This window comes from Erpetoichthys calabaricus, chromosome 15, assembly GCF_900747795.2.
Source record: "Erpetoichthys calabaricus chromosome 15, fErpCal1.3, whole genome shotgun sequence".
Classification (NCBI taxonomy): Eukaryota; Metazoa; Chordata; class Cladistia; order Polypteriformes; family Polypteridae; genus Erpetoichthys; species Erpetoichthys calabaricus.
In genome coordinates, this window is record NC_041408.2 from 23,720,431 (window position 1) to 23,734,961 (window position 14,531).

General features: G+C 37.9%; 1 protein-coding gene across 2 annotated transcripts in view; it reads right to left on the bottom strand.

Moving 5' to 3' along the window:
- Positions 1-346: 346 nt before the first annotated feature.
- cfap36 (cilia and flagella associated protein 36) overlaps positions 347-14,531 on the bottom strand; it is a 124,682-nt gene continuing 110,497 nt past the window's right edge. Inside the window, exons 9-11 of one of the 2 annotated variants that reach the window (XM_051919695.1) lie at positions 11,391-11,531; positions 6,759-6,845; positions 347-812 (exon numbers count right to left, since the gene is read on the bottom strand). In XM_051919695.1, the coding sequence (XP_051775655.1) occupies positions 729-812; positions 6,759-6,845; positions 11,391-11,531 (312 nt within the window). In that variant the 3' untranslated portion in view covers positions 347-728. The remainder of the gene's footprint in view (positions 813-6,758; positions 6,846-11,390; positions 11,532-14,531) is intronic. The other variant, XM_028820587.2, reaches the window with a different exon arrangement.

Below are 14,531 nucleotides of genomic sequence, written 5' to 3' on the forward strand. Positions count from 1 at the left end.
TCAAACATTCCTTTGCAGTGAGGCCATTACCAATCACACTTCTCCATGAAGCTTTCTGCAGTGTGCGAGTCCTGCTCAACATGAGCACTGGTGTCTATTGCTTGTGAACACTTCAACCGTATTTCAGATCCACACCACCACCTGGCTGCCATCTGCTTTTGTCAAAATATGCCCAACACCATGGCAATTTTTTAAATAAAGTGTTTAGAGTATATACTGTGTATCTTAAGGGAAGTGTATTAATTTAAAAAAAAGTGATTAAGCTCAAGAAAACCAAAAGGGGGAAAAAAAACACTGTATTTCTTCATCCATGAAGACTCAATAAACCAGTAAATACGAACGGCTGGAACAAATGCTGCCGTATTTTTGTATTCCATTTATTTAATAAGATTGCATTGTCACTGCTTTTTAATATGGAGGACCAATGAAATTCTTACCTTTGAAGGGTACCTTATGCTAACAAGGCCATGAGGCCCTCGTCTTCAGCAATAAGCACACTGCTAAAACAAGAAGTGTCAAAACCTGAAGCTGGTAAAGGAATCTGCAGCACAGTAAATTTATCAGTCACATAAAAGCAGTTAAAATACACATGGATGCAGTGCTTAGGGCTGCTCCTCTGGTGCAGACTCTGCAGTTCAACTCCAGATAATCTTATGTTTGCTGGTTGCCATCATGGACATCAGCAATAAGGAATATTTCTTAGCATGTAAGAAAAATATTCCGTGATGTTATTTTTTGATTACTTCTTGTTTGAGTTTTTCAGCCAAGTGTTTCCTTTTCTCAATCTTCTTCCTTTCTTCTTCTGACATTTCCTTTAAACAGAAGGAACATTTGTATTAATGACAACTATACATTATGGCTTATAATGTGACCCTCATCCATTTTTTTTCCTCATTTGAACTGCTTATGCAACTTGCTACTTATGCAAAGTGTGCCAGGTCCTGTTTTATTCATTCAGTTATTTATAAAAAATTTTTAAAAAAGTTAAGTGACCTATACTAGCATTGTTAGGCAGAAGGCAGGAACCAACGCTGGAGGGTCTGTGAAGTATCCAGTCATCCTAACTGGCACATCGTTAGGAGGAGGGAGGAAAATTCAGATGCACAACGCGGACCCTTTACAGATACTGGCGAGGCTGGCAGTAGAATTCAGCTCTTTGGAGCTGTGAGGTGACAGTGCTAAGTAGTAAGAAGGAATAACTACACCACTATTCCCCCACTTTAACATTAATTTTTTTTGCTTTCATTTTACTGGTTCCCATTGACAAATACCACTTCTAACTATTCATTTCCCTTTTTACAGTATTCAGAATTCTGTCATATATAATACAAGAATAATAATCTTTCTGTATAGTTAGTAAACTTGTGAAATTCACAGATGATACTAAAATTGGGGAAATTGCAGACATTGAGGAGGTAACAAAAACAATTCTGAAAGATTTGGGCATGCTGCACAACTGAGCAAACACTTGGAAAATATAGTTTAACATAGAAAAGTGCAAAGTTCTATGTGTAGGCAAAAAGAACATCAATTATATACAAGATGGGAGACACTGTCCTATAGGAAGCAACCTCTGAAAAGGATTTAGGGGTTTACGTTGACAAAAAATATTCTTTGTCTAAGTAACGTGCAGAAGGAGATAAAAAGGCAAATAAAACGTTAGGTTATATCATAAAAACTGATTAATTCAAATCATACAGTATAAGGCTTACTATTGAGACCGCATCCAGAGAACTTGTGCAGTTCTGGTCACCACACTATAAGGAAAACATAGCAGCACTTGAAGCTGTGCAGAGAAGAGCAGCCAAGTGCATCCCAGACTTTAGGACAAGACCTACACTGACAGGCTCAGAGAATTGAACCTGTTTAGTCTCAAGCAGCGGAGACTGCATGGGGACCTATTCCAGGCCTTCAAAATTATCAAAGGCATTGATTGATAAAGTAAATCCAGTAGAGTTCTTTCAACTTAATGGCGAATCACATACCAAGGACAGCAGTGGAAATGAATTGGAAGGGCGTTCTGGACTGAAGCCAGAAAGCACCCTGCTGCACAAACAGCTGTGGGAATCTGGGAAAAACTACCGAGCTATGTAGATGAAGCAGAAACCTTGATAAATTTTAAAAGTATCTGGATGAGATATTGGGACAGCTTGGCTATTAGTCAAATGAATGAGCCTGAAGGACTGAATTGGTTCCTCTCGTTTGTCAAATTTGTTGTTTTTTTTTTTTTTTTTTTTTTTTTACAATATTGAAAATTCTGTATTATCACATCAGAATTGATCTCATCTCTCTGATAAAGTTAAAAAAATAATACATATTTATCTTTGCGTTAAATGGCCCAGCTTTTCCTTGACTAGGCTGCGAGGAGCGAGCACCTATCTGAACTAGGTGCCAGTCAGTTATCCATGCCAGGTCATTCTGCACTTGGTAATTAAGCTGCCCGATTTTGGACTTTGGGGTTAAACCAAAAGCCCTTGAAGAGAGGCCTATGAGCCAACTGTATACTCCCAGTCCTGAGGCATGCCTGCTGAGAATTATCCCAGGATGCCTACGACGTTCCTTTATTTTATTATTTAGTGAGTTCATCAGTCCCAAGGTCGATAATTCACTTGCTAATCTGTAATGTTTTTAAGAAGTGTCTCTACCAGGGTAGGACTCCTCTCCTCTTTCAAGTCTCATTTTTTGTTCAAATTTACAAGGTTCTTCCTTGGACTGTTCTTACAATTGAAGCCTATTCACTCATTCTACCCCTTATCAGCTTTTCTTTTTCTTATGATGTGTGTGGTTGGAACTTCTGTGTCCCTCCTCTCACTCCAGACATATGAGAGCTGTCTTCCTGCTCAAAACGTGGTCATTTGTGTTTGAGCCAACCTCTTAAATTCCTTGTGACAACTCAGTAAATATAAACTTTAAGATGTTGGAAAACTCCACTGCTCATAGACTATAGGGATGCAGTGAGAGTGAGCTTGACTCACTGTCATAGGATAAACTCCCAGTTACAGTTCAGGAGTGGGAAGGAGATTAAAATACCTTTTAGCTCGGAACAAGCTGCTGCTTACTTTCTCAGAGGCACCAGCTCTCCGTGTCAGGATGTTAAACAGAGTGAGACAGGACCTGGAGCAATTTCTCACCAGTGACACAGACAAAGTCCTCCAGTAACTAAGGCAATCATCAAAATACTTGTTTTCCTGCTTATTTAAGCCAGTCCCACTTAAACAATGCCAAATTTGGGTCTATGAATGATCACTCTGAGCCATTTAACTGAAAATATTTAAATATAAAGTGCTTGAACACATCAGGGCAATCTGTAGCTACAAGCACTCACACATTGAAACTTTACTCCTATGCAGCTAATGAAAAATAAATCCACACAATTCCCTTACCAGTGAGCAAAAACAGGATTTAGGAGCAAGTGGCTTTTAAAAAACAAATATGAGCACTGCAAACTAACACAAGAGTGTGAGAAGTGACAACTATAATCTGCATGCAGAGCACACAAGTCCAAACAACCCAACAAACATTTACACACCCATCCTGAATGTCTCTTACTTGTTGAGATTCAGTTCATTCCTGCTATGGCTGTACTTTAATACCGTAATGGAACTCTAAAGATAATGACTTCATTTATGAGCAGCCCAACAGTTGTTCTTATCACACAAGTGCCTCCCGGCCTGATTTGCAATTGGCTTTTTAAGAATAATTGGAAGCTGAGGGGTAAGATTAGAGGCTTTAGTATGTCTTTTTATTTTAAGATCCCTGTAGCTGTGCATGAAGTCATTAAAGTCAATGAGTGCTTTCTGTGCTTTGCTTTTGCATTGTTGCCAAAGGCTTCAATGCCAGTGACTTAAAATCATTTGTCAGATCCTCAAAAGTAAATCCTTCATGACAGCCATAGAAACATACTCTGTCACAGTAGTTGGCAAAGAACATTTGAATTGATGATTACTAATGATGCTCCAATTGTGTTTTCTTTTTTTGATGGCCGATATTGATCTCGATTTCATGTAATTAAATTGGCTGATTTGTTTTCTTTATCCTTTTAAATTTTTATTTTAGAATTTTATTTTCTTAATGCTCCAGCATAGCCTGTCATGTAGAAGCCTACTGTTCTGAATTAAAGTGGTGCTTTTACAATAAAACTATAGACCGCAGGTGTGAACTGTTGATTTTTTATTACCAAAATGAAATTCTGTAGGTTCATTGTTCAGTGACTATAAAAAAATCTCCTTAAAACATGCTTTTTGAAACTAATAAAATATAAACACAAAGTATTTATAATACATCTATATATCTGTATATATATATATCTATATATATATATATATATATATATATATATATATATATATATATATATATATCTCTATATATATATATATATATATATATATCTCTATATATATATATATATATCTCTCTCTCTCTATATATATATATTTACACACACATACATACACACACACAGTAAAAGTCTGTGCGTATGTACAGTATGTTCCAGCATCACTTCCAAACAGCTGGAGGGATTTTCATGAATGTTTCTCATTGGTCGACTAAAAATACTGTGGGGTGAAATCAACCCTAACCCACCCCCTTCTGGGTAGGGTGGGGGGTGATCTCGCGCTCTTATATGCATGTTATCATCCAGTTGACACTTGGAACAACCACCAGAGGGCGAACTGGAGGTGACTGCCAGAATTCTTTATATTTGAGTGCCAACGCGTCCCTCTTGCTTTTCAAATTAAATTGAGTTGGCCAGTTCCGAGCATCAACTGGATGATAACATACGTACAAGACTGCAAGACAAGCACATTAGTGAGTCTTCATTGTTTGTTAATTTATTTTTATTTTTAAAGTTGTGTTTTTTATTATATTTTTCTCAAACAATTAAAAAAAAAACAAAGAAACACTATTTTCCTCCAGGGCAACGCTGGGTATTTCAGCTAGTATGCCATAAAAGAAAAGAAAATGCCTGTCATATGTACAAACTACAATTCTAATAAAATGTTCACATTTAAGAAATAAGGTTAACATGTCTAACAAGTTTACACATAGAATCGACACATTTGCCTCTTAAGCTAACAAGCCTGTAGCTTACGAAGCAGTGCTGCCTAATTCTTCTTTATGCATTCTTTTTCAAATTAAACACGGGAGCTGCTGTACTAAACAAAAGCTAACTCACCATCCACAATCACACAAGGGGTGTCCATTTTAATTACAGGACAAAATGAAAAGGTCTGAAAGCATTCTCTTTTAATTTCTGCCAAAAATGCACCACTCTTCTTCACATTTTTTTTTTGTACTTGGCCATTCCTCTCTATACACAGGATACACTCTCTCAGTTTATTACTTAATTTTCTTTAATGTAAAAGCCAATGTTCTGGTCTTTACTCTCTCCTAAAGTTTCACTGTCTACTTACTCCGTGTTAACTGACACGTGTGATTCCTCAAGTACCATAATAATTTGCATAAAGAAGAAATACAACTTAGGCACCATAAAGCTTTGAGAAGCAGATTCCAAAGAAATTGCTTTTTGAGATGAGCTCATTTACCAATTACTGATTGAGTCATTTAGGGTGAAAATTGACCGAGCATCAATTCAAATTACTAATTAAAAAAAAAAAAAAAAAAACCCTACACACTGAGCAAGTGAAACATTATGACTACAATGTAGCAGCACCCCATAATTAGCAGGTTTTGTTCCTTCTGCGTGGTGTACTGTACTTCTAGCACTGTATCTCTGAGGCCTGCTATACTTTCTCCACAATAGTACATGAAAGTAGCACTGTGGACTATAAGATGAGAAGAAAAAAAACAGCAAGGAGTGTTTATGGATTTACAGTTTTCTGGCTTTTGGTAGATTACAGTACTAGTATTAGTAGAATTGTCACTAGTGCATGTCTGACTGTGGCTGTCAGAACGTGCAGCAGTTGCTGAGAAAGGACCAATGTACAGGACAAAGATGTGTCACAGGCTAAGTGGAGATTTCCCTTTAGTGCAGAGGTAGAACTGGCAACGTGGTAATCCCAACATTGTAAATTCAAGTTCAACCTCTGCTATGTCAGGGTGGATGGTTTGAGAGAGTGGAAGAGTGATTCTCCAACATGAAACAGATTGCCACTCTTCAGTACCATGGTGAACAAGAATGTATTAAAATAGGGTGAAACAAACCGTGGACAGGGCACCAGCCCATTGCAGTATTAAAATACATATGTGATACAAAACACAAATCAGTTTAAAATTAATGCAACTAGTGCCAGAACAAGTGAGAAAACATTACCAAAGAGCCTGCAAATATATGATGGTTGAGCCTGGATGGATGGACCAGGACATTTTGGTCAGTATCTTGCAGTCAGTACCAAAATGGTGAACTGGTACTTTTACTGACGCTGAGATTGTGGTGCATATAAGTTGTGGGTGTTATGGTATATGGTTTGGGTTTAATGTGTCATTCCTCTTTGCTGTCAAACACACACATCACTGCATTTAATTTAATTTCTTTAAGTTTGTACTGTTCTGAATTTACTTCTGGGAAAAATTGGGCTGTTGGGCATTAAGAGTTACTCACCACTAAAACTAAATAGATTAGGAACCACTGCACTTCACACGTCTTAGTTGGTCAGAATCAAACCAGACTGCTATAACCGTGAAGTATCATAAACATCTTTGACATATAGTGGCTAATTTCAAAAACTGATCAAGCAGAGTTTAAAAAAATAAATAAAAAATAAAATCAAACACAGTCATGCAAGACAGTTTACCAGTTCACATGTTCTACCAGATTTGTATAGTAATTCCTTCTTTTTTTCTGAATTGCATACGTAGAGATTAAGTGAAGAATCGATGTTCTGCATAAGTGAAAAGAAAACATTTAAATTTGACACCAAAACTCTGCAGGAGTAAACTACTAACCACAACTATTATCATAAACAAAGTTGATAAACATCTTACATGCATAAATCCACCCATTTTCAAACCTAATTAATCGAAATCAGTGGCACGAACACTGGAGCATATCCAGAAAATTATCAGGTCCAAGTGTTGGGACAGGGTGCCATTCTATCACAGGGCCCACACTCACAAATAAGGTCAGCTTGTTTCTTTCTTTTTCTATGTTCAACTCTGATCAGCCCTTAAACAAAAAGATTCTCAATATCCACTGCACTTCCTTCCCTGCTCCATTATAACTTCTTCTGCTTGTTATTGCCAAACTTGAAGCAAGCAGAATCTTTACAGTATATGCGAGTTTAGTTTGGTGTAGCGGGTCCACAGCTCAGATCAAAGGCCACGTTTTAAATAAATAATAGCCGCACTCGTGGCTTAGAGAGGGGGCGTGGTAGTGTGGCCTGAGCAGTTCCTGGGTGAATTCGTGATGCGGACGGTCCTCGCTTAAGTGCACAGGTGAGGAGTCGTCCGCATCTGTATTGCTGCTGGGAGCTGGTGATTGCCACATCTGATCCACGTCCCCGTAATATTTAATAGAAGTGCAAAGCAGGTGAAGGGGAGAAAAAGAGAAAAAAAGAGGAAAGAAAAGAGAGAGACAAGAATGTGAGGGGAGGTTAAAGGAGAAGGAAGCAGGAAGGAGAAGGCCGGTTGCGGGAGAGTGAGAGCGCGAGCAAGAACAGGCTGTATTAAGGTGGAAGGCAGCTGGTAGGAGAGCCCCAGAGGAGTGTTTGGCCAACTCTCGGTGGGAGCAGATTAAAGCGGTCACTCCAGCTGAGCAGTTTTGAGGAGCTGGAGTGACCAGCAGAGGGATCAACTGGTCATTGAAGGAAGCGGAGTCGTGGTGGCTTTGGGCATGTTGAGCCCCAGCGTGAGCGCCCTGGCCGCTGGGGAAGGAACCCAAGTCTCGGTCCGGCTGGAGCCGAAGTAGTCAGGGATCGGAGGGCTACTGGGCTAGTATTGAAGGGAGCTGCATTTGCTGGTTGGGCGACTCCCCTGTTGCAGGGCCCGAATGGGAGAAGCAGGAGAGCCGGCAGTAGGAGAACGCACCTGGTTTTAGTTTTAAAGAAAGACTGCTTCTAGCCGTTATTTTAACCTCGGTTTTTAAAGGATTTTTTTTCTATTGTGTTTTAACCTCCACAGTTCACTTGTTTTTATTGGATTATTTATTAACTTTGAGAGACACTGCCCTTATTTATTTTGACACTTTGTTTTTGATTTTGCTGTTTTTAATAAAAGCACTTCGCACTTTTTGCACCATCTCTTTACTTTGTTGTGTCTCACTGTCCAGCTCATCAGTGACATTACTAATGGTGTCGGGTTCGAGAGCTCCCAGAAGAAAGATGTGAGCATTGAGCAGAACCTGCATCGTCACATAATGCTGCCTGACCTCTGCCTTTATAGTCTTACACCCACGGTTTCCAATTGTGTGGTTTTCCCACCAGATTGGGCAATTTTTTAAAGAATTGTGGGGTAAAAATTTTTGATTTGACAGTATGAGTTCTTTTGAGCTATTTTCAAAAGGTTCATGCAGTCACCCAAATGGCAAAACTCCAAAGGGGACCCAGAGACTTCAGTGACGGTAAAACCCCTCCCCGGTCGTCAACAGCCTCATGCAGTGGGCTGGGAATATATACAGGACCTGGCAACCCTGCTGACAACATGACGTCTGATCTTGTGGAAAGCTACACTTAATAATATTACCTTTACCTCATCTCTCGTAAGGGGGTTTGTTGTTGCTTGCTTTCATTGCTGCATTTTTCAAGACTTTTGCTTTTTCATAATAAAGTCCAATGAAAATTCAATCACAAAAAAATGAACCTACTGTATACTTAACTTTTTTGGAATGTGGGATGAAGACTAGAGTACTAAAAGAAAGTAAGCTATGAGGCAAAAGTATAAAATAACGCACCACAGTAAAGATCTTTCAAAAAATAAACACACCACTAAATTGGACTGTGCAGAGATACTTTAAAAATCACATTTGGGATTTTTCCACTTTAGTTTCTGTCAGTAATTATTTCATTTGGCTGGTTTTCCTTTTAATTATTTTTAGTGGAGTTGCCATAGTGCAGGATTCTTCCGTTTGGAATCCTTAGCATCTGCTGGTTTTTGTTTCTTCTACATTCTCTGTCCAGGACTCATAAGTAAATTTGTGATGTGCTTGATTGGATTATTCTGCCACGTACAGTGAGCTATTCAGTACTTACATGATGTACTGGGGTAGGCAAATCTGAATTGTCGTTTCTGCTGTACACGTAAAAGAAAAGGAATGAATTAATTTATATTTGTTCATTCAGGAGTACAGTATTTGAACCTTTTGTGTCTGAGCATCCTTCTTCATTTTAAAGCTGTAAGTTTCATTTTCCCCAGTCTGTTTATCAATTCATCCATTTTCAAAACTACCTTTTCAGTTTCATATGAACGAGGAGCTGGAGCCCATCCCAGCAGGACTGGGTGCATGGCTAGATACAACGATGATACAATTTTTTTTTCTCTTCAATATATAATTAATGGACCGGCCTGCTGAACAACTCTGATTTAACTCAGCTGCTGCCATTACACTGGCAATATGTTTGCTTCGGGTAGTTCCGGGACAGACACACAACACATGCTAACATATGACACTACATCCACCATGGTCTGCTCCTGGGTAAGTATGCCATGGCTTGCTATAAATTCTTTATATGCTTTAAGTTGTCTTCCTGCCATCACTTCAGCAAAGATTTGTCTTGGCCTATTCTTCTTCATAAACCTTTGTTACAAAATATGAATTATTCTGGATTGTTTTCTTTCTTGGAAACTCTTTAACTAAGCCATTCCATTACTGGTACCATTGAGTGATTTGGATCTTATTGTGCAGCCATTGAAATCCTACAATTTAACATCTGTCTGTGGTAGGTTGTAAAAATGTCTTATTTTCAAAAAGTGCATTGCAATTCTAGACATCTATCAAGTAGAGAAATTGTGCCAATTGGTTGAATTTGAATAAACTGGTTTCATCAGTTTTTACATTATGACCACCAATTACTATGCTTGTAATGGGAATTTCTCAGTCATGTAAGCAAATGCAATCTCCATCACAACTGAGGTTCAAATGAGTTAACTGCTGTTGGCAGAAAATGTCTAATGAAGAAGGCATGGCTTGATCCACAAGCATGTTAATCCATCCCCAAATAATCAAATATTAAAGTATTATTGGCAATGTGTGAATTTTAGCTTCCACTTTGTTAATCTTTTCTTAGTGTTCTCAAATTCGGATGCTATCTTATGCTTTCACGCCCAAAGTCATGTACTTTAACTAACTAACTAGATATCTATGACCCTTTTAAGCAAAAACAATGTGGTAGGAAAAAGGACATAAAATGGGCATAAGAAAGTATGATTGTACTACCCAGAAACAAACAATGGCAATCAATGCTTTCACCTCGCCCTCTACTTATCTTGACATATACAGTAAAGCTCCATATAAAGAACAATTCCGACTTCACTTCCCCAGTACATATTGAGTATTGTACAGAATATATGAATTTAATGTTTTAATTAATTTAAATTAATAAATGCATTTTTAATATGTGCGCTGATGGCTTGGCTATTAACACAAAGGTTTTCATTCTGCTTATTAATAATCTTACACAGTTACAATTACAGCACACTTCATTGTTCATTGGACATTGATTTTGCTTGCTGCTAGTACTTTGGCACGGTGGGTGGGGGGGCATCATTTGGAGTATATAGTTTTTCGCTTGTTCAAATGTTCTTCTTTATGTGTGTGTTAAATTCTTGAATCAATAACAATCACATATTTAAAAAAAAAAATCTCCGAGTGAGGGAGTTTCATTCCCAATGCTGGTCATGGCATGGAGGTTGCATGTTCTCTCAACATCCACAGTCTGTACTCTGTTTTTCTTCTCTGTTTCAAACATGTACACGTTTGGTCAGTTAGTTTACCTATGAATATGCATCCCTTTACAGGTTCTTGCCACATCTTTATGGGCTTTGGAAAGTGAATGGATATCTGTTAAAATATTGTGCCTGACTATTATAAATCGTACTTTACTTTATGAAAAAATTGGATTGCATAAGCAAAATGTAAGTAAATGATAAAAAAAATAAATGAATAAACACGGAAGTCTTCAGCTTCATGGAAAAATGACATTAATGCACAAAAAATACATTTTCTTTTACACAACTTCTTTAAACATCCTACAAATGAAATAGTAATTGCATAATAATATGAAATGACAGGTCTACCACTTAAAAAAAGACAGCGACCTATGCCAGAATTTGGCACCTAATCTCATCTATTGTTAGCCTGTTTTAAGGGAACAGCCAGAGACTGAACTCTGTTAAGAAACGGGACCAAACAAAAATTAGATACTTCACCAACCCACCTAATTCAAAGATGAGATTAGAAAATTTGGATTTATTATCTTTATGCAGTTTCTCACCTGCTTAGTCTCAGTCAGTGGTAGACTTTCTGTTGTCTCTTTGGGTTTCTGGTCTTTTTTCATAGCTAACAGCCTGTCACGTTGCTGTTTTAGATACTCGGCCCTCTGCTGCAGCTGTTCCATCTGAGATGCTGTCAGATCCTATAGAAAATTGATTGAAAATTGTAATTACTTGATAAAAGTGTCATTTTCTGTTGGTTTAAAAAGATGACAAAAGTATATAAAACGTAGTTGAAGAAGGACTGATGAAGTGCACAAATACAGCATTCTGCAGAGTATTTCCAGGATTGTAGTTGCGTTAGTTTTACTTTTGGATTGTCTGTGTTGGTACAAGTAATATTTCATTTTACAACAATATCCTTAAATACTAAGTTTGAATATATAAAATTAAACAGTTTATTTCAGCACAAATTTGTTCACATATAAATGAAAGGAAGAACCCATTATTATAACTATTATTTTCAATTGTTTTTGATAATGACATTGTTCATCTGTCTATCTAGACTATTCCAACCCATATGGGCAATTACTGCAAAAGCACAGTCCCTTCTAAGCTTAAGTCTAGAACTCGGCGCAACCAATAACTTCCGGTCAGAGGACCTCAATGATTGTTGAGAAGTGCAAGGGTTTTAGAGGTCGGTAAGTTAAAAGGAGGCTAAATCATTCAGTGACTTAAAAACAAACAGTGAAATTTTAAACTCAATCCTGTAGCGAACAAGAAGCCAGTGAAGAGAAGCAAAGACTGGTGTAATGCGATTCTGTTTTCTTGTGCCTGTTAGAAGCCTGGCAGCAGCGTTCTGGACTGGCTGAAGATGAGCAAGGAATGACTGATTAACCATTCCAAAGCAGTTCCTTATATGCCCACAGACTGCTCAAGACGGGTGATAAGAACATCACAATCAACCGTATCAAATGCTGCAGTCAGATCTAACACCACCAAGACAGCAGTATCCCTAGTGTCATTTATTAAAAAAAAGTTGACTAATTCACTCATTCATCCATAAATAAAAACACTATTTCCAATTTAGTTAAAAAGCTGATATTTGGCAGGATGGTACATCTGGGGCAGTAGTTGTCTGCTAATAAAAGGATATTTCGATATACCAGTATTTAGGGGTAATCACCTCACAATAGAAAAACTAAATACTCCAAAACCTGAAAAATACATTGACTGATTTGTTTGAAATTTGGTGACATTATAAAACAGAAAATTATCCACCCAGTGTTTTTTTTTTTTTTTTAAATTGTCAATAATTGTTGTTAATAATGCTGTTGCAAGTGGGGTATTCTTAGGCAGCATGTCCTTGTTTAGGTGAGTGCTGAGAAGAAAGACAAGGAATCATGCAGAAAAATGGGGCTGCCACTTTATGCAAATTACCCGAAGCAAAAAGGGAGGACGAAAGTTCAGTGAAGCTCAAAGAAGACATGTTTAGCAAATTGCATCATTGGGCATATGCAGTACTCCATATTCTGTTGGCTTCTTCTTCAGCCTGGTTAATACTTGATATGTAGCGAAAATAATGGCAGACACAGAGGCACACCCATGCTCAATGTAGATGTGGCGCCATGTATCCAAAGTGGAGAGTTTCAAACAGAGGCTGGTCACGTGAATGCCAGAATGATCAATGAGGGGCTGAATATTTTGTAGCAGGTCAACTCACAAGAACATTACACTCACCCATTCCGCATTGCTTTTAGTTAATGAGTCTGACATTCCACCTTCTCCTCATTGTCCCTCTTAAAGTCAGTAATAGCAGGCACAACTCTTTATCCATCAGCATAGTCAACACTGCCTTTGCTGTGACATTGTTAGGTACATAACATTGACCAAACTGTCAGCTACTGACTTGGGGAATCATTGTACGGGCCGTAACAAGTATAAATATGATATGGTTGCTGACCAAGTGCATGTGAGCTTTGTGTTAAGGCTTTACTTCTCGAAATGCAGTATAAAATATGCACAAATTCACTGGAGTGGGGAGATATTCTTTTCCTTGGATTGTCAAGCAAGTTTACACATAGTACATCTTCCTCATCTGTCTTATTTTGAAGAATGGTGAGAGGGACAGGGAGGCCCTTAGTGGTGAAATGAATGTAATACTACAGGGAACTGAGGTGTCTCCTTGCTGGCCCGACCGATGTGCCGCTACGCTCTAGTTCAAAAAGCAGAAACACTTGAAACCCTGGGTACAACACAAGCAAGGAGTGACAACATGTCTTTGTCAGTTCAAAAGCTTGTACTGCTCAGTAAAGCAGTCCCTCATGTACAGAACATATAGGAGGCGGACATACAATAGTTCACATTATTATTTCATTTCATCAGTTCTTTATTGTACAATGTTGTATGGGCATAGAAAGAGCTATATAAAGAATTAAAAAAAAACCTCACGATACTGACTTATGAAATATATGATGTATGAAACAGGAGCTTACACTGCAAGCAATTCAAAATTGGAACCGTGTGAGCTAATATTGATTAACCTGCCAGCAATTAGGACACCCGAGTGAACAGCCAGCAACTAAATAACTACATCTTCTTCTTTACTTCAACACAGCTTCTGTAAACATTTAATAATAATAATTAGTTTTATTTGTGTAGCGCCTTTCATACACTCAAGGACACTCTACAATTCAATACACACATTAACAAGACAGTAGAAATTACATACACGAAAAAGAATAATACTCATTGAAAAGATGTGTTTTTAACAGAAGTTTGAAATTAATAATAGATTTTTCCTCGCGAAGGCTGAGAGGGAGAGAATTCCAAATTTTAGGGGCTATCAGTCTGAAAGCTCTGCCACCCATTGTTACTCACCTGTATTTAGGTATAGTGAGTAACTTAGCGTCCAATGATCGTAATCCATGGGCAGGAGTGTAAGGAAGCAGCAGCTCCGACAGATAATGATGGGCTAACCCATGAAGGGTTTTAAAGGTGAGAAGAATCATTTTAGATTTCATTCTTGAAGAAACTGGTAACCAATATAAATCATAGAAGACAGGAGTGATGTGAGCAGATTTTTTAGTGTAACTAAACAAGCAGCAGAATTCTGAAATATTGTAATCTATTGATATATTTAGTCGGAAGGCCATAAAACAAAGCATCGCAATAGTCCAGACGGGTAGTGATGAAAACATGTA